The sequence below is a fragment of the Prunus dulcis genome, chromosome 7, assembly GCF_902201215.1.
Source record: "Prunus dulcis chromosome 7, ALMONDv2, whole genome shotgun sequence".
Classification (NCBI taxonomy): Eukaryota; Viridiplantae; Streptophyta; class Magnoliopsida; order Rosales; family Rosaceae; genus Prunus; species Prunus dulcis.
Genome location: NC_047656.1, coordinates 5,984,126 through 6,011,463, shown reverse-complemented (window position 1 = coordinate 6,011,463; position 27,338 = coordinate 5,984,126). Strand labels below are relative to the sequence as shown.

The following is a 27,338-nucleotide window of genomic DNA, read 5'->3' as shown; positions in this document are numbered from 1 at the left end:
AACAGAAAGAAAATGAACTAGAGAGAAGGGTAGGTGAGGTATTAGGAAGAAGAAGAAGGGGAAAGAGTGTCGTGAAGGAGGCGCGTCAATTTTTCCCCTTGCTTTTACCTGTTAACCAACACAACCGTTTTCCCTTGTTTTAAAAACACCCCCATATGAGTGGCTGTACCGGTACAGCTGATGTACTACAGAAGGAGTCCTTTTTGATATGGTCTGACAAACAAAACGGCTACTTTTTATGTGTGGTGCCCTATTTTTTTTTTTTTCATACTCTTTCTTTACTTTTTGAGGTATGATCCCGCGCCTCAAGTCAATACCCACAAATTTTGTTTACGTTTCTCATTTCTCTCTCTTCTCCCTATTTTCTCACTCTCTCTTTCTTTCTGGTTTCTCTTCTTTCTGGCTGATTCTTTCTTCCTTTCCTTTCTGTAATTCCTTTCATTTCTCTTCTCTCATGTATCTCATTTATTATTTTTTTCCTCTTTTCTTTCTCACTGATTATTTCTTCCTCTCTTTCTCTTTTTTTTTTTCCCTTTTTTTTTCGTTTTTTAATTTCTTTGTTTCATATTTCTCTCTCTCTCTCTCCCCTATCTCCCCTATCTCTTTGTTTCACATCAGATATTAAATCAAAGCATATGGAATTCAATATGAGTCCACTTTTTAATGTTGTTAATTTCGTTTTGCATATAAATATGGTTGTGCGATGCAATTTTTTTGTGTTTGAGTGCGAGACTGTTGATTGTTTGGATTTATTATTTTGAGTTTTGAGTTTTTGTTTCAATCATGTGATTTTCGTTAGAATTTAGTTTAACACAGGTATATGCTGTTCGCTTGGATTTACAATTTTAATTTTTGAGTTTTCTGCTTCAGTTCTTTGATTTTCGTCGGAGTTTTGTTTAATATCGAATGGCATTATGATGTGTTTTAAATTTTTGATTTATTACTTTATTTGATTGTGTACCACTTAATCTTGAATAGAAAGGTAATAAACTTGAAAACAAAAGCTCCTAAACACTACAATTGTAGTAAAAAGCTGAGAAAGTAATAAAATTTGAAAGAATAAGCATATAGTTGCATAAGAATATAAGATTTGTGTGCTCCCAATGCAAAGCTATTATGAAATAAAATGTAAAAGACCAGTAGACAATGGCAAAATATGGACAACCGAAGTTGAATATAATGTGGATATACATCCAGTGGCGGACTCAGAAATTTTTTAGCGGAGGTGCAAAATTGATTAAGTATGAAAAATGGTTTTTCAGAATAATCATTTTCTCAAGATAATTTTTGGCGGCTTTTATTCCTACACATCAAATAAGAAAACTTGATTTTATGGGATTTTAGTATGAAGATATATTGACTTAATAAGCCATCATTTTTAGCCTAAATCGTATTTTGCACTAAAACCGATTTTTCATATTTTGATTTGGTAGGAATTTGATTTTCTAGTATTTTTATTTGAATCCAAAACCAACGTTTGGTAATACTGTCTTTATATGATAATCATCGTTGTATTATTCGAAATGTAACTTTTATATTTTAGATAGGTCAAGTATTTACTCTCTCGTTTGCATTTATAGATTTAAGAGTTTAAGAGTTTTTAATAAAAAGTAGTCAAAATTTACTCCCATTACTTCACAAATAAAGTATCGCCAATCCATCAACACATCCATGGTCCCCCACACCAAGCTTTGTCGCAGCAACATGACTTTCCCAGTTCACACAAAGATTTTTACAAACCAACACTCAATAAGTTTTTGCAGCAAAGCTTATTAGATTGACTTTGCAATCCACCCAATTTCCAAGGATTATAAAATACCCAATGTTTATCTATATTTCCCCAGAAAATATGAGTATTTATTTCTCCATGTCTCCAAAAGTTAATTCCTTAACCACGTAGTCGAGGGCAGCTAAACCCATCATAGTTTTTTCTCCTTCTGCCGCAAGTTTGGAACAAAGTTTTTCTTTTTAGAAAGTGGGTTTTAGCCTTAAAGGCATTTGAGTCCTTTTATGTGAGTTTTCCGTTACTTCTGAAAGTTTTTATAAAAACTGATATTTATGAAAAAAGATTTTTGTAGAAATGTCACCTGAACTTATACCTCAATTTCAATTTGCCACCTTAAAGAAAAATTTAAGAAAAGTGTCATCTTAATTTTTCAAAATCCATGATTTGTCGTATGACTTTAACATCATCCAATTTTCCATCTAATTTTAAGGGTATTGTAGTCTTTACATTTTCAAGAGTATTTTAAAAATGGAAAAATCATTATAAAAAAATTGCATATCTTTTAAACAATAACGAGGTTGGATTTTGAGAAGGAAGCTTAAATAGTTTTAAATCAGGTATCTGAAATTTTTTGACATGCTCAATGAACATCCAAAAAAAATTTATACATGCTCACAGAGAGAGAGAGAGAGAGAGAGAGAGAGGTCCTGTGCGATGCGTTTTGGGGGGAGTGAGGTTGGGGAGAGAGGTCTCTTTTTTCTCTTTTTTTTTTCTTTGAAAATGAAAAGACTAAAATACCCTTAAAAATGAATGGAAGATTGGATTATGTTAAAGTCGACAAATCACGGATTTTGCAAAATTAAAGTGACATTGCTCTTAAAATTTTCTTTAAGATGACAAATTAAAATTGATGTATAAGTTTAAGTGACATTTATACAAAAATCCCTTATAAAAATGGGACGTAAATTTTGACTATTTTTTATTTATAAAAACTCTTTGTTTAACCATATAGTACTTCACCCATAGGGAAGTCTGGCGGGCCATGTCTGGGTTTTGACCCTTACCCGTTTGAGAGATGACCCAATCAGCTATCTGTCGCACAAGCATATGCAATTAAACCTACAACTCATCCTCGATGCCGCATATGACCAAGCAAGTCCAAATTCATTTGTCTTTTTTTTTTTCTTTCTCACTTGATAATTAATTATTATTGTTTTTCATAACAAAACGAACTGACCACTGAAAAAACAAGAAAAAATGAGAGCCCTTTTCTGATCTCTCCCACGTAGTGGGATTTGGGAGCACCCAAAGGGCAAAGAGACGAAGGGCGAGGACGCAGCGTAAGACGGGTGCACCGAGGCGCAGGAGATAGAGGCTGCGGATGGGGGGGAGGCCCAGTTAACAAAATGAACGAAAGAAAATCGAACGTAGACGAAGTAGACGCCAGAGGTGAGGTGAGGTGAGGTGAGACGCGGGTGGTTGGTTTTGGTTCTCCGAGCCTCTCTCTTCTCCTTTTATCTTCAACTCTCATCCACACCACACCACACCACACCACGTTTCTCATTCTCCACGAACTCCTCTCTCACTCACTCTTTCACTCTCCTCCTTCCCTCCCTCTCTCTTTCTCTGTACCTTCTTTCTTCTTCTTCGTTTTCAATAATGGCTTTGCAGTCATTGGCTCCGATTCCTCAGCTAGTTCACTGCTCCAATAATGGCCGCTTGCCCGCCCAGCCTCTTCGGAACGGGCTCTTCGTCGTCGATTTCGTCGGGCCCTGTAAATCGAAGCGGACCCGCAGGAAATTCGGAACGTCCGAGCATCGGTCCTTCCCTCAATTCGTTTCCAGGAGCTACCCGGTCAAAGCTGTTCTTGACCTTGGACGTAGCGATGCTGCTTTGGATCAATCAGCTGCTTCTCCTTCTTCGGATTTGAAGCCAAAGGTATGCTTTCAGACTTTGATAGGAGGAGGTGTTTGGTTCCGATCCTAACAAACCGTTTTCCCGGGAAAATAGAAAATGGGATTTAAGAACAGAGTCAAACGTGTTCCTTGTGTTTGTTTTCATTGCCCTTGTTTGGTGTTTGCGAGCTTCTTTTATTTGATATGCAGTTGTTCTTCAAGGTCTTAAGGCACTGTTTGTTTGGGCTTTTGGAAGTATCTATTTTTCATTGCTTTGAAGCGTTAAAGTTTTGCTGACTTTTGCTAAACGCAAGATGAATGATATCAGTTACAAATAGTGAACTAATGTAGTAAAAGAAATGCTCAGGGATGTTTCCTAAGTACCACGCTATAATTCATGTCTGCTAGTTGGATATGCTTGTCAAATGGTGCTTGTTTATAACTGAAGGCAGTATTGTGATTATTTGAGTCAATATCCACTGACTACATCAACCGTATTAATAAAAGAGACAATTAGCATAGGCATGTCCTGGTATGCTACCCAGTGGCATGTCATATTAATCAAATAGCATAGACATGTATGGAATGTCTGTATATATGTTTTGTGCTTACAGGTGTCCTTCCTTTGTCAAACATTGTGATGACATACCTGGAGGAGATTTTGTGCTTCCTAGATTTATCTATACTAGAGTAAAATTTAAGGTGTCAAATTAATTACAAACATGATGATAATAAGAAAGATCAAAATAGAATTTCTCACTAAACTGTCCTCTTAAGCAATATCTTCGTCTTATCATAAAATAAGTAAAAACTTCTGTCTGCTTTTCATTTCAATATGCAAGATATGATGCAGTCTACTTTTGACAATCTTCATTACAGAAAATTCTTGCTGGAACACATACATATGAGATAATATGCTACCAAATTACAGGTTGCCTCCTTACCTAATATAGTCGATAAGTAATATAGAAGAGTTTAGGAGTTCTTTCCAGAGTTCAAGTTTTGGTGTTTTCCATTGATTAATTCTTAAAAATAGTTTTTAGTACTTTGACGAAACATATGTGTGGTTTACCTGTATATTTTTTTGGGTGAAATATACAAAAATGAGGATTGATATCTGATTTCTAATACACAATAGGGTGGTTATTTAGTTTCTATGCATGAATATGTGTTAATTGAAACTCTACAGCTGTAATATGAAATATTAATTCTAAAAGTAAACCATATATAAAGTTTGCAGGATACTACCCACTAATATGCCAGAATTTTAGTCGTCCTAAGGTTGTAGTTGTCTCAATTTATGTACTGTATAAGAGTTTTATATGAGTAGAATTTGTGAAAGAGACAATTATCCCATAGTTGGTGTGTCAAGGGAATTTTGAAATCTTGGGTTGGGAGGGAGGGGGAGGCATGACCCCCTTCAGCCTGAACTATGTTCCACCAGTGGTTGTGCGGGATAGCTGTCAATCCTTTCCATTGACTTGAGGACCAAGCAAGAGAGAGACTTATTACATGAAAATTTGTTAGAAACTTTGACCCTCTGTTCTCTTCCATTTTCTTTCTTTTCTGGCGCAGTAGTTGTTTATGCATTTGGAATGAGTTATTGCAAGCACTTATTTCTAGAAAATCGAATTCCATGCTCAACAGGTTGCAGACTTGCATGATATTATAGCAGAAAGGGGAGCTTGTGGAGTTGGATTCATTGCCAATTTGGAAAACAAAGCATCCCATGGGATTATTGAGGATGCTCTAACAGCTCTTGGCTGCATGGAACATCGAGGGGGCTGTGGAGCAGATAATGACTCTGGTGATGGTTCAGGATTGATGAGTTCAATCCCATGGGATCTATTTGACAATTGGGCTAACAAGCAAGGGATTTCTTCCTTTGACAAGTTGCACACTGGTGTTGGAATGGTTTTCCTCCCAAAAGATGACGACCTTATGAAAGAAGCCAAAAAAGGTATTTTTTTATAATCCTTGAATTAAGTGGGTCACAATAATTTATTTCTGTTTTCACTGATAGAATATGTGCATAATTCTTGAATTTTGGTTAAGGTCTGCATGAGTTATGTTTAAAGCAAGTCAACCCTCCTCCTCACCCATCAAGATGATTTTTTTAATCTTATTTTCGGTCTGAAGATGGTTTAGGTATTATCTCTTAAATTCTCTGGCAAAGGTATCCAGAGAGAAGCTAAAAATTTATTCCTATTCAAAAGAAGATCATATCTCTTCTTGTAAAAAGTCTATGTTTTTTTTTCTTCAACCAAACAATCCACAAAAGAACCAAAATCAAGCACCGCAATGAGTGGTTGTCTTTTTGTTGCCCTCTAAATGCAATAACCTTTCTACCGACAAGGACAAGCCCCATACCAGTCCAGACATATCTAATAACTTGGCCTAAATTTGCCATGTAAAATTGCAATGCGAGAAAACATTAACATCACCCTCTCCCTCCATTCTACACAAAGCGGAACAATGTTGAGATTAACATACATAAGGGCTTGTTTGAATCATATCACAAGTATTTAGCTTTGCATGAACCACCACCCGGGTAAGGACTTGTATTTTAGTGGGTACTACACCAACCTTATACATTCAATAACTTGTCCTCCATATTATTATTGTTAGTCTTTTGCAATCCTATTTTTCTATACTAGCTAACGAGTTTGGACAGTCTATTTGCTTCAAAGCTAGCTAATCCAGTCATTTGGTCAGTATTTTGTGTCTGGTTTCTGCCCTCACATTGAATAAGCATGACTCGTGATCAGGGATCTTTCCAGATTCCTTAGATGCTGCAGAAGAGACTGAAACAAACTATTGTGCTGATCTTCAAGAAATGGAGTAAGAAATGAAGGCACTGTGTCAACCTGAAAAGAGTCCACTCTAAAACCACCAATAGTTTGGCTATCAAGGTTTCCTTGAGGGTTGATGAAATGTTTTCAGAACCTTTGAAACTTATAGAGTGCAGATGTATTCTCTAGGTTGTGTAAGGTGTAATGGTTAGGTCACATCTCATGATTTCAAAGGCCATTTGAGGTTTTTATTTTCACATACCTCAGTTTAAAATAAAAAAATTGATTTGATTAGATTTAAAGCTTTTTTGTTTCTCAATGTAAGTTTCTTGATGAACTGACCAATATTGATTTATGAATAAATAGCAGCAAAATAGTAGATGGGAGATAAGAAAAGGGTCCTCATTCCTTCTTATAATTTATTTGTAGCAATGAATAATCTTTGTCGATTACTAGAAGAAATATAGATTTATATGATCGAGTTCTTATTTCTTTCAACAATAATACGAATTCAATTTTGAAGCATACGTACTTATCTCTATCTCTATCTAGCTTTTCTACATGCATCTCTCAACCATCTGTCTATTTATCTATCAGTTTCTGTCAGTTCTGTTTGCCATAATTTCTGAGTTAAGTTCAGTCCGTTAATATAATCTGTTGTTTGACTGTAAATTCTGTTTTCTTTGTAGTTGTTGTGAATATTTTTAGACAAGAGGGTCTTGAAGTGCTTGGATGGAGACCTGTTCCTGTGAATGCTTCTGTAGTTGGTTACTATGCAAAAGAAACAATGCCCAACATACAACAGGTATTCGTCAAAGTTGTTAAAGAGGAAAATGTTGAGGACATTGAACGAGAACTGTACATATGCCGGAAGTTAATTGAGAAAGCAGCAAGCTCAGAAAGTTGGGGAAATGAGCTTTATTTCTGTTCTTTGTCCAATCAAACAATAGTTTACAAGGGAATGCTCCGCTCAGAAATTCTTGGTTTATTTTATTCTGACCTCCAAAGTGACCTGTATAAATCCCCTTTTGCCATCTATCATCGGAGGTATAGCACAAATACCACTCCCAGATGGCCCCTTGCACAACCAATGAGATTACTTGGTCACAATGGAGAGATTAATACCATACAGGTTTTCATTTTTTTTTCTTTTTTTGAAAAGTTTTCTAGATAATTTCTAAATTGGTTGTATGAGTTACAGTTTCATTTTAAGTTGACACCACATTTATGTTCAGGGAAACTTGAACTGGATGCAATCTCGTGAAGCCTCATTGAAATCACCTGTATGGAATGGTCGTGAAAATGAAATTCGGCCATACGGCAATCCCAAGGCATCTGACTCTGCAAATCTTGATAGTGCAGCTGAAGTATGGAATTAACATATGTAGCTCTTATTTATAATTTTATAGAGAGTTCTGTTTTGATGACCCACAGGAAATAAATAAATAAAACATAAAACTAACCTATCTCCAAGTGGGTTTTGTAAAATCGGTTCTCTCTCTCTCTTCAAGTGGGTCCAATATTTTGATGATATTGCAGCATGTCTTCACAAAACTGAAGTAGAGCCAATCACACTTTACTTATAGCTTTCTGGATGCTTATTTCTGGGCATCACTTGCTTTGAGGATAAAACCAATTTATCGTGTTCAGTTCAGAGAAATTTTTTGCATTATGAGTATGATGTTTCAGTGCAATATCTTTTAGCCTAATTGTATTTTCATCATATTTTGTTTAATATCGAAAGTTATAATTAGGTGCTATTCAAAAATAATTAGGTGCTATTTGTTTCCACATCATTATAGATATGGAAAGGGTTGCCATGCCTGAAGCCTTTTCACTTTTGTTGTTAAATTCTGACGTTCATGTCTTTATTTATTAAGTACACTGACAATCTGTCAATTCCTATGGATCCTCCACATTTTTGGCTCTTAATAAATGGTCTATTGTCTCAAAACTAACGAAATATAAAGTCATTGGGAAACTCTTTGATTTATTCTCCAAATTGATATTTCTTTGATCCTCTCCTTTACTGTTTCAATGGCATTCCAAAATGTATTTAGGTTATTAAAATAGTTGACCTATAATACATGCTGCCATGTTACCAAGGAAGGTTATAGTACAATAAATATCTTCCGAAATTTAATAGCAAGTAAAACAGTTTGTGGACGCGTGTTGCTTTATTAATTTTTTTTTTCCTGTATATTTTTGTGAAATAAAAAGCTGATTTCACTTCTGAACTATCCACATAACTTTATGCTAATCTGTCTGTTCCTGATTAGTATCTGCTTGAGCTTGGTTTCGAAGCTGATTCATGATGAGTTGTTCATCTTCATTTCTGTGTTTTGAGTGATGTGCCTGTTTTCATGATAGTTGGTCTACATTTATATGCTGCCCTTATACTTCTTCCAAACTTTCGAGTTTTTGATTTTTGGAACACACATTCTTTCATGGTTGACTAGAACTTGTTATGCTTCTATTTTATTTTGAATAATTATTTTCCCCTCTAGTTGACTTGTTGCCTTTCATCCTCTCTTCTTTATGTGCGCTTAGTTCTTACTGAGAAGTGGCCGCAGTGCTGAGGAGGCTCTAATGATTCTTGTCCCAGAGGGATACAAAAATCACCCAACTTTGTCGATAAAATATCCTGAGGTAATCTTAGTTGATATCTCAACTTTTGGTTTAAAGCATGAATATGCATGTGGTTGCATTATAGTTTGCCTTTCTTTTCTTACATATGTTTTGTGGCTCATTTTTTATATATAGATTTAATCTGGTTCGTGTCCATTTGTTTAACCTTTTCGGTGAATCCATAATTAAACGAAGCCTTAGATTCCGAATGGGGCTTAGATTCATTAATCCGTTTCAACCATCCTCTTGTTCTTTACGTCTTAAAGTGTGTTTAATTTTAAAAAATTTTGTTTCTCAATGCCTCAATCCACACACTCTCACCTGTCTTTACTTTAGAAAGCCTTCGTGTTGATTTAATTGCTAGTTGAAACGTTGAACTTAGTCTTGGCACTTTCTACCCTTTAAATTCTGCGAAGTGATATAGTCATATTACAAGCTTGCCATTTGTCAACTTGTTTCTTTGGCAGGTTGTTGTTGTTTGTTGTTTGTTGTTTGGCTCCGTGTGCCTTTAGTTATTTTGCAAGGGTATTTTAGGCTTCTCTGTTTTATTTGTTTATCCTGTAGATATGGCATACCAAAGAATTTGAGAATCCAGAAACAGGAAAAACTCTATCTTTCTCTCTAATGTCTGGATTTTCTTAATCTATCATTTTCCACTACTCTTGTAGTCTGAGCTAAACAGATTCCATCCTGAACCAAATTGGTAAATCCATAAGTTATCCCACATTTTGGTTATGCTATATTTATACTTGATTTGTTTCTTTTTTTAGGTGGTTGATTTTTATGACTATTACAAGGGTCAGATGGAGCCTTGGGATGGACCTGCTTTACTGTTATTCAGGTAAAGCTTCCGAAGTCAATGCATACGATATTAAAGAACAAGTAGATGCCTTGTTAGGGTCTGCATAACTAAAAGCATATGAAAACGTGAAGGTAAAGAGTGCATTGATTAAATGAGGCATTGTCTCATTTGTTTTGTTTAGTGAAAAGCTATTTCATTGTGCAGCCTAAGAACAATATAACAGTATCCATGTTTTTAGTTTTCCATATGGATAGGTACTGCTTCAAAGAGTGTTTCGTTTCTTTAATTGTATGAGATTTTTTATTAAATACCTCTAGATTTGCAGCTAGTGGCAAATGATCCAATTTGATTTTGATGTGCATGGCGAGAGCTTTAGGGTATCAGAGATTGGCTAGGAGACACATGGTCTTTTAGTTTTAGTGTTGGTTTGAGAATTATATTCTATTCTCACCAGAATGAAAATATGGGCCTATATTTCGGGATTTTTTCTTTTGAGAGCACGGACACTGAAAATATCGTTGAAAGTGTATCCTTCCACAATTGCGTCTAAATTTCTGTCTTGGTGGAAATTGAGGATTTCTACCTCTTTCCCTAGAAATACATGAGTTTCCACTAACACCAGAATTCCAGCGGAACTTTTTTTAGATGTGCAAATTCCACCAACAGCTTGATTTGAAGGAAGCAGCTAACTCTGCTGCTAAAGCTGCATGAGCTATTTCTTGTCTGTCCTGAGTTATGACATGGGCAGCAGCTATCTCATATATTTATAAAGATTTGTTACTTCTTGTTTGTCCTGAGTTACATGGGCAGCAGCTACATCTCATATATTTATCAAGATTTATTGATTATGCTATTTTATGAATTTCACATGTTTAACTCGTTCATTATTCTGCCATAGCTCAAACTTTTGTTCAATATTTTCATGCTCATAAGAAAACTTCCACTGTTTTCATAATTTTTACAGATATTTTCATTGAAAATTTCATAAAATCCAGAAGATTATTGATGTTTATGTGAATCTGGATACTGGATCAATTTTGCATGGACACCTATACTTTCATCCTTGGGTAGTAGACTACCAAAATTGAGGTGTGAAAATAGGTCTTTTCTTTGTTTCCCTAAAAGGTTTGAAAAAACTAGTTTGTGATGAAATTTTATCATGTGTAAAGTAGTATACTTGTGTGACAAATATATGGCTCTGGATCAATGATGTTAACACATCATATTGCTTTGTGATATTTGTACAGTAGTATAGTTTTGTGACCTGAAAATTGTTCTTTGCTGAGTCATGTTTGCATTTTGAATAGTATCCTTTTTTAATGTGCAATTATTCTTTCTGATTGTTGCTTTCTAACTTATATGGTACAGTGATGGAAAAACAGTTGGGGCCTGTCTTGATCGCAATGGACTTCGCCCGGCTAGGTATTGGCGGACATCTGATAATGTTGTATATGTTGCATCTGAGGTGCGCTCTGTTTCCTTTATTACTTCAAAATTCTTAATGTTTGGGAAAGCTTGAGTGCTTGGATGGATGGAGGACAACTTTGGTTCGTGCCACTGGCTCTCTGCTGATGATTGAGATAATTAATAAAGCTCTGTTTTTTGTGGGATAATAAACATAACTATTCAGTGAAAATAAAACAGTTCAAAGATAGGGTATATTCATTTTGTCTAGTTACTAATGATAGTCTAAGAGTCAGTCATTAATAGTAGTCAATCAGTGAGGGTTCAGAATCTGCAACAAGTATTAGTGATAGAATCTGCAAGAAGTATTGGTGATGTCTAGAAGTACTAAATGGTTAACTGGGAAAGAGAAAACGTTATTAATTCTGTTTGGAATACTACTTCTTAAGGAGTAGATGGATCTTATAACGTATGAAATATGAGAGTCCAGCACGTGGCCTGTTGTATTTAGTTCTGTAGTAATTTTGCAATACTTTTCAGTGTGCTTACCCTCAATCGGTGTCCTATGTGCTTCAGTGTCTTTGTGAGTGCTGGCAATTCTTTTGGTGGTTTGGTCTGAAAGAAACAGTTTCATCTTTTAGAGTAAAGATAGAGAGGCGGTGGATTTCTTTTGTGACAAGATAGATTCTGGGTCTTGCTTGGGGTGTCAGTCACTTCCTAATTCAAAGACTGTCCTTTTTTCAGTGAACATGGATTGGGATGCCACTATCTCTTAGGATGTTGTGTGTGTGTGTGTGTGTGTGTGTGTGTTTTTTTTTTGTTTTTTTGTTTTTTTTTTTTGTTTTATATTTTATATTTTTTAATTTTGCTTGTTTGCTTGGCCAGACTGTCCTTTCTATGTAATCACTATTATGAAAATTATACAGTGATGAGTTATTAACGTCTTATCTTCATAATGTGTTTGATGTGATTAAACATTTGAAGCTGTTGACTCTGGTTTACGATCAATGTAGTAAAAGATATTTGGTGTGCTTATCTTGTTCAGGTTGGTGTTCTACCTGTGGATGATTCAAAAATTACAATGAAAGGCCGTCTAGGTCCTGGAATGATGATAGCTGCTGATTTAATAAGTGGTCAGGTTTGTGGAGCACTTAGTTTTTTTCTTTTTCTTTTCTGTTGCTTTGTCTCTGTATAAGATTACTGCTTTGGATTTGTTTGTGATGAACATTTAGTCCCAACAATGGTAGTAACACTGGATTTATTGACAGGCCAAGTTTGTACAACATTCTTTTGGTTTTCCTTGGTGCTATATATAGATGGATGGTTTTGAAGTAACTATGATGATTATTGTTTTATATAGATTTTAATGTTCTTTGTTCCTGTTTGTGTACTTCCTTTGTTTATTCGTTAATAAAATTGTTTATCTTCAACCAAAAAAGAAAAGAAAAGATTATTGTTTTTTTTCTGAGTAGTTTTCCCTTTATTACCTAGAAGTTTACTGAGTTTTAGCACTTAGTACCTAAAGTTTTTTACTTTGCACTCTCGTACCCAAACTTATGTTTAACAACAGATTCACCCTCCGTCAGTTTTTGTGTCGAGGTTTGTTAACTGATGATGGTGCAGTAAGAAAAATGAAATTATTACTGGCTTTCGTACGTAATGTTTCTTTATGGTCATGGTTTAACCTGAGCATTTCATATTGTTTGATCATGAGAGTACATAGGTTGATGTATGCGTTTCTTGTTCTTTTTTCTTTTCAAATCAGGCATATTTTCATCAAAATTTGACCCTTCTTTTTATTTTTCAGCTGTGCTACCCATTATCTAGGTTTTCTTGCCTTAAAGCTTATTTTAAATCTTAAGCATTTCAAATTGCAGGTTTATGAGAACACAGAAGTTAAAAAGCGAGTGGCCTTGTCACATCCATATGGAAAGTGGGTCCAGGAAAACATGCGATCCTTGAAAGCTGTGAACTTCCTTTCAGGCACTGTTGCAGAAAATGATGCAATCCTAAGGCAGCAACAGTGAGTTATCTATTTCACTGGCTATTCGTAAATGCAAAGATAGGGTAGCAATCTCATATAAGTTCTTATCAGTATTATAGTCATGATTTTCTGCTGCACCCACATGATTGATGTTCCTACTTAATTTCTGTGATATGCATACTATTTTGCTGATATATAGCAAAAGTAATATTCAGTTTTTGATTGTTGTGGTATAAGATATCATGTGCTGTGGTTTTAGCATACCAATGTGCTCTCATAAAAAATACTGTTAGATATTATCTCTTCCACGGTGTACATTTTTTATTGTTCCACAAGTAGAAAATCTCCCTGGGTGTGGGGTTTCTCTTCCTGTAATTGTCAAAGCCAAATAAATGTAGCAGTAAACATACTTACTCTTTTGGTTTCTTTCTTCTTCCCAAGGAAAAGTTGCTTTTCTGATCACACCTTTTGTTGAGGTTTGGAACTGTTTTGTTTTCTCTTTGGCATCTTATTGCATTGTAAGCTGCAGAGCAAGTATTTAGCCAGAGGTATTTCCATTTAAAAAGTAATACCAAAGGGTATATAAAATGTAACAATTAAAGTCTGATAAATTTGTCGAATTGAATATTTGTGCAAAAACCTCAAAGCAAATGTATGGCTTTGATTTCTATGAACTGTAGAGATAGAAACTAAGTGGATGGTACTGAATTAATGACAATGAAATGGATAAGTTGATTTCTATCTAAAGTATCGTATTGGTGTCTCAGGCTGACTGCATTACTTGATTTAGTCCGTCTATTTTATTGACGTTTCCAGTCTTTTTGTGATGGCCACGGTTTTACTTTGAGTATGGTTATTACATAAGTACTTTCTTGAATGTGGCTTATTTATTGTAAACTTCTATCGGAGCAGGGCATTTGGCTACTCCAGTGAGGATGTCCAAATGGTTATTGAGACTATGGCTTCACAAGGGAAGGAGCCAACATTTTGCATGGGAGATGATATCCCATTGGCAATATTATCTCAGAGGCCACATATGCTTTATGACTATTTCAAGCAACGGTTTGCACAGGTCCGTTACTTACAGTTTTTATTGAACTTGTGAGTGGATGCCTAGATTACCTATACTATAACAATTTCCGTTGAAATATGAGGAGCCCTTATTATTTTATATGCCAAAATTAGATGATTGATCTACCAAACATTTGAGTTTCTCTTTGATTATATTCTTTTAAATAGAGTATTAAGAGAGTAGAACAGGATCAGTTATCCACTGCTGTATGGGTTGTATATGCATAATTGTTAAAATGACTCTTGGTCTCTTTACATCAGTATGGATGCACTTATCAGCACCAAAGAATAATTGCCGTTTTGTCGGCTCCAATACCCAAATAATTTTTCGCCAGCAAGCAATAGCAATTCCATGGCCAAATCCCCACCAGTTCAAACAAATGCAACATAACCCAGATTGTGTTATGAAGGTCCAATTCAAAAGATAATATATATTTTTTCCGTCAATGCAAGAGGACATATGATTAGCAATTTCCCGTGCCCCTTTGCACAAAACACACTGTTGTGGAGATAAACAAGTATAGGGTCTTCTCTTTTGGATCATGTCAGAAGTATTTGTTTTCGCATGAACAGCCAACGAACTAAATTTGCTGTCTTGAGGGTATTTTGTCCGAAATCATGTGGACGGAAACAACATGAAACAGTACAATGATTGAGAATCATTAATATTGTTGCACTTTATCGATAATTGATCTTCTTGTTCCTCATGAAGATAGATTACAACATGACACAGGGCCTAGTCTCATTTCAACTAGGGTGAAGCTCTTATTTTTAGTCGTATTTCCATAAGGGTAGAAGTTCTTATGTTTTTATTTTGTATTTTTTGAAATGTCTCTTAAAAATAAGGTTCTACCCTAGTGGAACTGAAACTGAGCCTTTTGTCATGTTGTCATATATCTGCATAAGGAACTTCATTAGTTCACACTGGAAATGTTGTCCTAAAAGATGTTAAGGAATCAAGTCTCAACCACATCATACAATTATTCTTAATGTTATGGTCTGTATGTTCTTTCTGTAAATCTATTGATGTTAATGTAAAATGTGGCTTTTGTTAAATTCTGGCCAGCTATATGGGCTTCTGTCACTTCAGATTTCAAAGACTATTCTTACTCCACTATTTTGAGGGATATGGCTGCTGCTGTGACGTGAAGTGTTTTTTTTGCGACTTGTTCTCTTTGGGTCTTTTTGGTGTAGCAGTCTCTGTGTAGTTTGGCTGGTGTCTTTGTTTTTTTTTTTCAGTCTGTTTTTCTGTTGTTGCTCGTTTGTCTTGTGGATGCCTTATCCACTTGTGCGTTCCTCTTTATTTTCTTTCAATAAATTTCATTTCTTTTAAAAATAAATGTAAAATTTGGCTTTTTATTTTATAGCTTATTTATTTTTGTAAGTAAGATTTTTATTATGTTAATATCATATTGGTTTTGCCCATTGGTTATTCATTTTCTTCTTTGCAGGTTACAAATCCAGCCATTGATCCTCTTAGAGAAGGTTTGGTTATGTCTCTTGAAGTCAACATTGGAAAAAGACAAAATATTTTGGAGGTTGGACCTGAAAATGCATCGCAGGTTTGTTAGCATGTACCACTCTGCCTCAGATATATGTGATGGCAACTATAATGTCGTTGAAATGAAGATTATGTATTAGTTTTTTCTCTTTTAATATAGATCTTATGAATTAAAATTTGTATAATTTTCTGGACCAGGTTATCTTGTCCAGTCCTGTGCTGAATGAAGGGGAACTTGACTTGCTGCTAAAGGATGCTCAGTTGAAACCCCAAGTTTTACCTACATTTTTTGATATCCATAAAGGGGTTGATGGTTCCTTGGAAAAGACACTATATAGGCTTTGTGAAGCTGCTGATGAAGCTGTTCAAAATGGATGCCAATTGCTTGTGCTCTCTGATCGGTCTGATGAGCTGGTAAGGATTCAATTGAGCTTCTCTCTATTCATGCAAAACTAGTTTTTCTTTGTTCAACCATTTTTGAACTTGATGTAAGATCGGCCTGTACAATGAGAATAAGTTGAGTCATTTTCTTACTGTTATTCTTTTATTTTCTACGTAGCACTTTGCTCGGTTCTTTTTTAGCTTGTAGGGTTTAACACCTTGCTGTAATTTGGAAGTCTTGCTTTGAATGTCAAAACCAATGGTATGAATTGCTCTATTGTCTAAAACGTGGTAATCAATGCTAAAGATTTTATGACTCATTCTTTGCTACTTTATTTCCATTTGTTTTATCAGATTAGCCTTGTTCTCGTAGATGATAGAAGTTTTAACAATTCAGTGATGCCTTTTCCGTTTTTTCTCCTCTGTACTTCAGGAAGCAACTCGCCCTGCAATTCCAATCCTTCTCGCTGTTGGTGCTGTTCATCAGCATCTTATTCAAAATGGCTTGCGAATGTCAGCTTCTATCATAGTGGATACTGCTCAGTGCTTTAGCACACATCAGTTTGCCTGCTTGATTGGATATGGTGCAAGGTCAATTCTCCATTATTTTTCAAAGAATCCTTGGGTGTTTTTCTACTTTTCTTTGTTGCTGCTTTATGTTAAGAAGCATATAATAGTAATTGCCATTAAAGTTGTGTACTTTTATTATGTGTGTAGTGTAGAAACATTTTCTTCATCTTAGGTTCACCACCTGGTACTTTACCATATTATTCAATCTATATTACATCTTGACTATAAGAAAAGCTTGTACCAGAAAACCAAAACAGATTATAATGCATCATTTACAAATGCTGGGAGTTTTCCGATTACCTGTATGATTGACTTCCATATTTGAAACAACATATTAAAATGTTATACTATGCATTTTAAGGGTCCCCATATTCATTTGTTATGTTCATTGCATGAATTTCACAAAATGTACCTACTTCCTAACAATGTTTTATTTGTTTCAGAATGCATAACATTATATTTTTAATTGGTCTTTGCAGTGCTGTGTGCCCATACTTGGCATTGGAGACGTGTCGGCAATGGCGTCTGAGTACTAAAACAGTAAATTTAATGCGGAATGGGAAGATGCCCACTGTAACGATTGAACAAGCTCAAAAGAATTTCTGCAAGGTCAGTACAATAGTGCAACTGTATAAGAAGTAAAATTTCTGTTTACATTTTTAATTCAAGTGAAGGCATTCTTTGTATAGTTTGATTTATTTACTTTTGGTAATTTGATTCCTGTTTTTAATGGATTATTATGTATGCAATAACTTTTGCAACCCATATGTTGGGAAAATTGGTTAAATCTTGAAAGTAGCTTCTTTTCTTTTGTATGTTTTTCCTTGGAGTGGTGGTGTAATACTTGCTAAGCATTATCCAACAACTGAGCAAGAGCAAATAAGTAGTTTTGTATTATGGATCTCCTGGTTGAAAATGTAATTAATAAAATGAGCCATGATTCTTTTTGGTTCTCGGAACTTGCGTTTGTCAATACTATTTAATAATGATGGACATGGTTTACCACTCGTCCACTGCACACATTGAATACATAATACTGGGAAACTGATTATTTCTAACTATTTCAGGCTGTGAAGGCTGGTCTTCTTAAAATTCTTTCCAAAATGGGCATCTCGTTGCTTTCAAGGTACAAATCCTGATTCATTTTCTTTTAAATTTTAAATTTATATTTGTTTGTATCTTTCTTTCTAAGCTATGAATTCTGATTTAATATTCATGCTTTGTTAACTCATTTTTATCTTTAGTAAATTTTTTTGCCCCTCACTTTATCCGGTTAATTGACATATCCTTTTTACCTCTTTCCCCGGACATAGTTATTGCGGTGCACAGATATTTGAGATTTATGGATTAGGGAAGGAGGTTGTTGATCTTGCATTTTGTGGGAGTATATCAAGTGTTGGTGGATTAACTTTTGATGAGGTAAGAATCATGGAAAACTTGAAAATTATGGTTGCAGATTGAACAGCGGGACCATCATCATGCATATACATATTATGTATATCTTAACATATATATGTAGTGTATATATTTTCAACGATCCAAACCATCATCATGCATATAAAAATAGATGGTTCAGTTAAATGTAGTTTAATAAATTATGTTATATATATTTAATTCAAATCGCACGTTTTGACTCGTCTCCATGTTTATAGTTTAGGTCTGGTAATTGAGAATATGATGCAAGAAAAACAGAAAGAGCAACGGTGTTGTGAAAATGTATAATTTTAAACACTGCTACTGTCGGTATGCACACAGGTTGCATATACTAATAATATTGTGCAGCCAATCTTAGGTTGTTAGGAGACTCATAACTATATTGTGTTTAAAATATCACGCTCTCCTGACTCACATATCCAGTGAATTTATTTTTTGGTTATTTTAATTGTTTTTCTTTCACAGCTTGCAAGGGAGACTTTGTCTTTCTGGGTGAAGGCTTTCTCTGAGGATACGGCTAAAAGACTTGAAAATTTTGGATTTATACAATTCAGACCAGGAGGTAACTGTTATTATCAAACATTTATCTTCAGGGACTGGTGACCTTACCTCACTGCAGTGTCCAGACTTCTATAAATAAATCAACTGTAAAATTTGGGTAACAATAATACCAGCCGGAAGCAAATCTATATGCTGGCATTAGTTGTGTAAAATGAAAACTATTTCAAACTCAGCCAAAGTATATGTTTGATCAAATTATTTCGTACCTGATGTCATTGCTTGATCAAATTATTTTCTTCCTCAAAAGTTCTTAATAAACCCTTGTTTGTTTCTTTGTTATAAGGTGAGTATCATGGAAACAACCCAGAGATGTCAAAATTGCTCCACAAAGCTATTCGCCAAAAAAATGAAAATGCTTTTTCAGTTTATCAGCAGCATTTAGCTAACCGGCCTGTGAATGTGAGTGCTCAAGTCATTTATTTCTTTCTCCTGTTTATTTTCCAATTATTCATGATAGATTTTATAAGAAAATTTCAGAATTGGATTAAAAATTTCGGAATTGGATTATCTTTGATTTTGACCTTTACCTTGTTAATTCAACCTTAGGTGCTTCGCGATCTCGTTGAGTTCAAAAGTGATCGTGCTCCAATTCCTGTGGGAAAGGTTGAACCTGCTGTATCCATTGTTCAACGGTTCTGCACTGGTGGGATGTCACTTGGAGCTATTTCAAGAGAAACTCACGAGGCTATAGCCATTGCAATGAATAGAATAGGTGGAAAGTCAAATTCTGGAGAAGGTGGCGAGGTAAAGCTTTTACCTCCAACTTTTTTATGTGCATATACAGTTATCTTTTAATGCATTATTTCATCAGTTAGTGTTTCAATGATGATTATATTCATAAAATTTAGATTGTGTAACCATTCTTCAGGATCCTATTCGTTGGAAACCACTTACAGATGTCGTTGATGGGTACTCTCCGACCCTTCCACATCTCAAAGGTCTTCAAAATGGAGATACTGCTACAAGTGCCATCAAGCAGGTAACAACAACAACGTTGAACATTTTCTTTAATTTAACATGGACTCCCCAATGCATATTTATAAGGAATCCGTTGTGGCACTAGCTGCAAACAGCTTTTACTACCTTGTTTCAGTAGTAATAGTATATACGAAAATATTTGAGAAGTGAAGTTGAAAGTAGCCTTCTTTCAATCTTTAAGTATTAGGGTGTCCTTTGTCTATATAATGATAACTAAAATGGATTTGATTATGCATTTCCTATAACCAATATATCACAAAAATCTTTGATACTTCAGGTGGCTTCAGGACGTTTTGGTGTCACTCCAACCTTCTTGGTCAATGCCGATCAGCTGGAAATCAAAATTGCACAAGGTGCGAAGCCTGGGGAAGGTGGCCAATTGCCTGGTAAAAAAGTTAGTGCATATATTGCAAGGTTGAGAAATTCTAAACCTGGGGTTCCACTCATATCTCCACCTCCACACCATGACATTTATTCCATAGAGGATCTTGCACAATTGATCTATGATCTTCACCAGGTGATTATTTGATGCAAATTTGTTATGCTAATTTCTTACTGAAATATCACAAGATTGCTGATAAAAGATACCAATGTCCACTGAATGAATAGGTGAACCCAAAAGCTAAGGTGTCAGTAAAGCTTGTGGCAGAAGCTGGAATTGGCACTGTTGCTTCTGGTGTTGCAAAGGGTAACGCTGATGTCATACAGGTACTCATCCTAAACCTTGAATGGGCACTGGATGATTATGTTAATCATTTTTGTCTTATTTTTAAAATATACATCTCTTATGTACTGGGTAGGATGCTCATTTTGATGGTCTAGCTTCTGTGTCTCTTTATGTTGCTGTCAACATCATGAATTTAAGTTTCTTTGGGTAACAGTGAAGAGAATACTTTTAGCCATCATTTATCATTTTCTTTCCTAAATGTTATCCACTTTGCTTCTTGGAATGAAAGGAAAAAAAGAAAAATCCTACATCTGCATTTTCTGCTGTCTAGTAAGTTGAAAGCAGTTTATTAAGTTGTAATGTAATACCCATATATGTTACAAAAAAGAAACAATGAGTCCTCTGCTACACTGATATCCCAAAAAACGAACTGCTCCCTGTATTTATATCAAATTATAAAAAAAAAATGCCTCTCATGAGATGTCTTTTCTTTATTTTTATTGGCTAAGTTATAGCAAACATTGTTTTAGGGCATTTATGGTTTTTATCACCAAATGCATCCGGGTTCACGTTTAAAACTTTATTAATATTATTTTATTATAACTTATCTTTCATACTAGTTTACTTGTTTTCGAAGTGCTTGCATAGTTGCAGTATCAGTGTGATAGGAAAGCAACTGTCAGAAGTTGTGACTAATATCTCTATTATTTGTTTCTCATTTTTCTGAGACAAAAACCTCTTTTTATAATATGCAGATATCAGGCCATGATGGTGGAACTGGAGCCAGTCCTATAAGTTCCATCAAGCATGCTGGTGGTCCCTGGGAACTAGGACTCACAGAAACACACCAGGTAATTCAATGAAACTTAAGAACTAGATAGGGTGACTTCTTCTTTTGATTTGATGTCTTTGAATATGCTTTAAGTGTTATTTGGTATTTGAAATTTTTTGACAGACACTCCTTTCAAATGGACTTAGAGAACGAGTCATTTTAAGAGTTGACGGCGGCTTTAAAAGTGGAGTTGATGTCCTAATGGCTGCAGCAATGGGGGCCGATGAATATGGATTTGGTTCTGTGGCAATGATTGCTACGGGATGTGTTATGGCACGCATTTGCCATACAAATAATTGTCCAGTTGGCGTAGCCAGTCAGGTATCAGAGACTGATTTTCTTATATTTTATTATGAGTAATGATACACTTAAGAATCTTATGGACTTGGGCTACTCCATGACATGGAACGACATGTGGCTTGCCATTTGGTTTCCTGCTACATGTGATATAAGCATGGGGTGGGTGTGAGCGATAAACATGTCAAGCAACATCAATAGCCACGTTCTGAAAAATTAATTTAAAGAATTGTCAGGGGAGTATGTTTAGCATTTTCCATTTTTTTATTGTTTCATCTTTTTTCTTTCTAATGGAAACTGGGGTTGCATTATTTCGTTCCCTTTTTTAAATTTATCTTTAGAGAGAAGAACTGCGTGCTCGATTTCCTGGAGTTCCTGGTGATCTTGTCAACTTTTTCTTATATGTTGCTGAGGAGGTAACCTTCCGTCTGTTTTGTTTTTTTGTTTTTAATTTTCATATATGAACAGGATTCGTGCTTAAATTTCTCATCTGCCGTTTTATTTTTGGTTTATTTGTGTACAATTGTACTTTTGACAAATCCATACGGGTCATTCTGTCAAGGTTGATCTTCCTATATGATATTGTTTCTTTCTTGATTATTGTTTTCCCCAGGTAAGAGGTATGTTGGCACAGTTGGGATATGAGAAGTTAGACGATATAATTGGGAGGACAGATTTACTTAGGCCGCGAGATATATCTCTAGTGAAAACACAACATCTTGATCTCAGTTATCTTCTCTCAGTACGTATTTGAATAATACATTTTGTTTCTTGCCCCTGCATTTAATATTCTTGACATGATTTTTTTCTTATAACTTCCTTTGATTCCAGAACGTTGGATTACCAAAATGGAGCAGTACCATGATCAGGAATCAAGATGTTCACACTAATGGACCTGTTCTAGATGATATTTTACTGGCAGATCCAGAGGTAACACTTGGACTGATGCTTGCTTGTTTAGCTAAATAAACGCTGTTTGTACTTTCTGATAACTCTCTAGCTTCAGATTCTCTAAACCAACAGCTTTATGGGAATCCAGATAGGAAGATGGGATTTTACTATAGGTTTGATCTGCATGTTTGAAGTACTTAATGTTCCATTGTACTAGTAAGTGAAGGAAAAGAGATTTATTGTCTATTGTGACATAGCTAATGATCACAGGGAATCTAATTGTGTCGCATGTATTTCTATTTTTTTTTTCTTCGTTATGGTTATGTATATAAGCTTTAAAATGTTGACACTCGTGTAATTATTTCCTGTTTGTTGGTTTACATTTTACTTACATAACCCATATCTTTGAAATGCCAATTTTCAGAAATTGAAAAACCCTCAATTTATTAAATAACCTAAATGATACATAAAAAGCTTAATATATTTTGCAAATGTTCAAAGCTTTTGTAGGTGTAAAAAGCTGTTGCTTCACATGTGTTCTTTAAAATAGCTGCACCCGAAGCTGCTTTTTATAGTTTGCCAGTTTTTTTGGTGGAAAATGGTACACCATGACATCATTTGGATGCTTCACCAGCATATACAATTTTCAGCAGCTGCAATACTGATATTCTACCGAAATATTTGGTATCAGACATTTCAGGGAAACTGAGCCAAAAAACCTTAAAACCTTCAGTTACCATAAAAGTTTTTCTTCCTGAAATTTCGGTGGCAGGTTGAAATATAATCCAAACTATTGGCAGATATTTTGGTATTCAGCCAATATTTTCATCACCAGATGTATCTGATGACATTTGTTGATGCTGGCTGCGTATTTTTGTTTTGTTGATTTTCTATGAACTTATCAAACATTTTCGAATTTGGGTGTTTGATGTATGTTGGTTGTGGATGAGAGTCTTGAAGATATGTTTGTAGGACATGTACATATTCACGATAGGTTACAGATAAAAAGACTTACTTTAGAGTTAGAATCCTACAGTTTTGGGAGGATGGATAATGGAGAGAACTGTTTTTTCCATTAGTTTGTGATTTTAAAGTGGGAAATGCTGTTGTTGCTACTATATCTTTGGCTGTTGAATCCAAAATTTTCTGAATTTAATGATTTTATGAAATTTGGTTTTAATTTGATACTAGAAGATGTCTTGTTGTTAAGCATTAGGTATTATATATTACAATGAAGAAACAAGAGTAGCTATTTTGTGTTAGTGATAGTTAACAGTTAGCAACCAATTCCTTCCTTTGAAATTGTTCAAACATGCATGTATGGAAAGAAAAGCAAGAAAATAGATACTGGCTTCTAAAAGAAAAACTATCTTGACGATCAAGAAAATGAATATAAAAGAGAGCTCAGAGTCATGCATTTTCCTGCTGCTGCGAAAACTTGAGGAAATATTATTTGTATTTGTACAGATATCAGATGCAATTGAGAATGAAAAGGTGGTCTATAAGACCATAAAGATATACAATGTTGACCGTGCAGTTTGTGGGCGTATAGCGGGAGTGGTTGCCAAAAAGTATGGTGACACTGGTTTTGCTGGGCAGCTGAACATAACGTAAGATGGAGCATGGTCATGTCATATATAGATATATTCTCAGGTCTGGTCAGCATATATTTTTGGGATGAAAGCTAATGAGTTTTCTCCATTGTATTCAGCTTTACAGGGAGTGCTGGACAGTCATTTGGGTGCTTCTTGACACCTGGGATGAACATTCGGCTTGTTGGAGAGGCAAACGATTATGTCGGAAAGGTATCTTTCATTCAATGCAATCTTCAAGATCTCAAAGGTTCAAGTAAACTAGAGACTTGGCTTAACTTTATTTAAGTTCGTTAGTTGAATATTCTCCACTGTTATGAGTCTGTCAAGTAGAGGAGTTGCTTGTTAACTATGATGTTAGCTTAATGGTTGTCATTGAAAGTGATTATCATGTTCAAGTGGTGCATTTTGTTGCAGGAATCATGTTTTCATTTGGGTTTTATAATGTTAAAACTAAAATTGGGTTATATCAAGTTTGGCTAATTTGATTTGCCAACTCTACTGTCCAACTATTTTCTCTAGTCTAAATTTTGAGCAGTTACTGAATACTTTAATCAGTTTTACTCATGAGAGTCTGATATTGGAAAAATCATTTCTGCAAGAGTATTTCTGGCGGCGAGTTGGTTGTGACTCCAGTTGAGAATACTGGGTTTTGCCCTGAGGATGCAACTATTGTAGGGAATACCTGCTTGTATGGAGCCACTGGGGGTCAAATCTTCATTAGAGGGAAAGCTGGGGAACGATTTGCTGTAAGAAACTCACTTGCGCAAGCAGTGGTTGAAGGCACTGGAGACCACTGTTGTGAATACATGACTGGCGGTTGTGTAGTTATACTTGGAAAGTGAGTAGCATCTCTTTACATAGCTTATTTATTGTGACATGAAAATACGAATTATATAGAGTTAATGTTCAAGCTACTTCTGTTTGATTTCTGACAGAGTGGGTAGAAATGTTGCTGCTGGAATGACTGGAGGTTTGGCATACATTCTTGATGAGGACGATACTTTCATCCCGAAGGTTTGTGGTATTTGCCTTTTCTTTTCAGTTTTGTTGGCTGTCCTCCTTGGACATTATATTCTTTATCACTATATGATATCTAATAAATTAATCAATAAAAAGCATCCATATGGTTTACAAATATTATCTTGGCCTTTATTGCACGGTGGTAAATTTTTCTTCGTAAGTTTGGAGACCTTTTTATATCTATCTTCATAGCATTGCATGGCTTTGGTAATCCATTTTATCACTTGTTCCCAACTAAATTATTGGTTTAAGTCCGTCAAAATGTGTGAAGCTCAAAAACCACCTCTTTTGTTTTCGCATGCTTTTATGATTACAACAATTGTCTATAGTCATCATTGATCATAATTATAGCACTTGAATAATTCGTGTACATGTCTTTTTAATTAGCAGGTAATATTTGGGGCGCCTTAGGAAAGAATGTCCTGTTTTATAGACATGAGTAATAGAAAGGGGCAAAGGACCCACTAGTGTAGTAATTTGGAGTATTTACTCTCTCAGGCAAGGTCCTGGGTTCGAGTTCTAGCATCCGTGTAGTGTATGTGAGTTTAGTATGCTATCGCCCCTCTCAATAGGAAAGGTTCTCAAAAAGTAATAGAAAGGGAAAGCTAGTAATAAAAACTTGCATATGGTGAATTTTCATGCAATATAAACAGTAATTTATTGCGTTAGATTATGGTGGTGATTCTCTTTTTCTGCAAATGTATCGATTGAAGGGGGTGGCACATCCACTTTCATTACTTGAAACAGAGCACTAAAGTAATTCTTGACTCTTAACATTTTGACTACATATCTTCGTAACAATTGCAACAGCATTTTTACAACTATTATTGTTGATTTCTTTCCATTTCTGCACACATACTTCAGCTTGGATAATTTATTGTAAACCAATGAACAGGTAAATAGGGAGATTGTGAAAATCCAAAGAGTGAATGCTCCTGTGGGGCAGATGCAGCTGAAGAGCCTTATTGAAGCCCATGTTGTAAGTGCATGAATCAAAGATCAAACAGTATGAAAATGTATTATTATAATGTCCATGTGACAATTCCAATACTCAAAAAATAAGATTCAAAATTCACTAATTTTTTTGGTTAAAGGAAAAAACTGGAAGCAGCAAGGGCTCTGCGATCCTGAAGGAGTGGGACAAATATTTACCACTGTTTTACCAGCTGGTTCCACCTAGTGAAGAAGACACTCCAGAGGCATGTGCAGACTATGAGCAAACAGCTGCTGTCGATGTGACTTTGCAGTCCACTGCATAGACTAATATTGGTACTGTACAATGAAACCCAACATGAAGGACCCAGAAGTTTCCAACTTACCTTGTATAGATCGTAGAGAAACGTGACTGTTATACTGGAAAACTCAGTACTAATATATGGGATTTCGAAGGGCCTGGGGACCATTGCGGACAAGAAGCTACAAGTAGAAGAACATCACTGCCTGGAGCTAAGAATCTGATCATAGCATTCTTCCACTAGTGCAGATGTACAGTGAGTGCTTGAGGTAGAAATTGTAAATTCAAGCTTGTTCATATAGTTCTAGTCCTATCAAAACTGCTGCTGTTGAGACTGCAAGCCAGTTCAGAGCTCTTCACTGTTGTGAAATCTTTGGTGACAGTACATTTGCTTGCCATTCTAGTTCCGTTAGCTCCTAATGAAATGAAAATCACCTTTGAGCTTTTATTCAGATTACCAAATTTCATATTATCTTTACCCGTTGCATTTTATTTTGTTGCAGTTTACAAATGTGAATCCATGTATTTTTGGGATTTGAAAAGTTGCCACCGAATGAAACCAATTTTCCACTTGTTTTTTAATCCTGCCGTTGTATTGATAAAATTTAAAAGTACTCCTGCGAAACACTTGGATTCTCATTGTTCCACAGATTATTCTGCCTACTATGTCTTAAACATCAGCATTCCTTTTTTCTTTTTTATTTGTTATACAAGCGATATTGGGGGAGGGGGGAATTGAACTTTGGACCTCGGATGTAGGGGTAAATGCTCTTAACCACTCGAGCCACAAGCCCTTGCACATCACCATTCCTTGAGAGTTTGAAATATGTATAAATAAACAAGGGAATGATGTTTAAACCTGCCTCTAGTTACTCTATGAAGAAATTGCTTCCCCTTACAGTTTTAGGCAGTCTTTTTTAAAAAAGAAAAAAAAATCTTTTAGTTCTATTAAAGGGGTGGGGGACGAATCAAATTAATGACTTAAATTCTTCTTTCTATATTTTCTTTAATAAATTGATATTGGGGCAAGGGAGGTTTGAACTCAAGATATCGAGTGTAGAAGTACACGGACTTA

At 35.2% G+C, this 27,338-nt stretch overlaps 1 protein-coding gene across 1 annotated transcript; it reads left to right on the top strand.

The window, feature by feature from the left end:
- The first annotated feature begins 3,046 nt into the window (after positions 1-3,046).
- On the top strand, positions 3,047-26,845 carry LOC117633614 (ferredoxin-dependent glutamate synthase, chloroplastic). Its single transcript, XM_034367274.1, has 33 exons — positions 3,047-3,664; positions 5,269-5,581; positions 7,103-7,545; positions 7,649-7,780; positions 8,964-9,062; positions 9,812-9,882; positions 11,212-11,308; positions 12,293-12,385; positions 13,125-13,270; positions 14,144-14,303; positions 15,754-15,864; positions 16,002-16,217; positions 16,618-16,775; positions 17,234-17,363; positions 17,822-17,880; positions 18,068-18,173; positions 18,654-18,750; positions 19,033-19,148; positions 19,296-19,493; positions 19,618-19,728; positions 20,005-20,244; positions 20,337-20,435; positions 21,150-21,245; positions 21,350-21,547; positions 21,865-21,939; positions 22,137-22,265; positions 22,355-22,453; positions 23,882-24,024; positions 24,126-24,219; positions 24,609-24,847; positions 24,945-25,023; positions 25,925-26,008; positions 26,124-26,845. The coding sequence occupies exons 1-33, from the start codon at positions 3,386-3,388 to the stop codon at positions 26,286-26,288; spliced, it is 4,875 nt and encodes a 1,624-aa protein (XP_034223165.1). The 5' UTR covers positions 3,047-3,385; the 3' UTR covers positions 26,289-26,845.
- Positions 26,846-27,338: the final 493 nt, after the last annotated feature.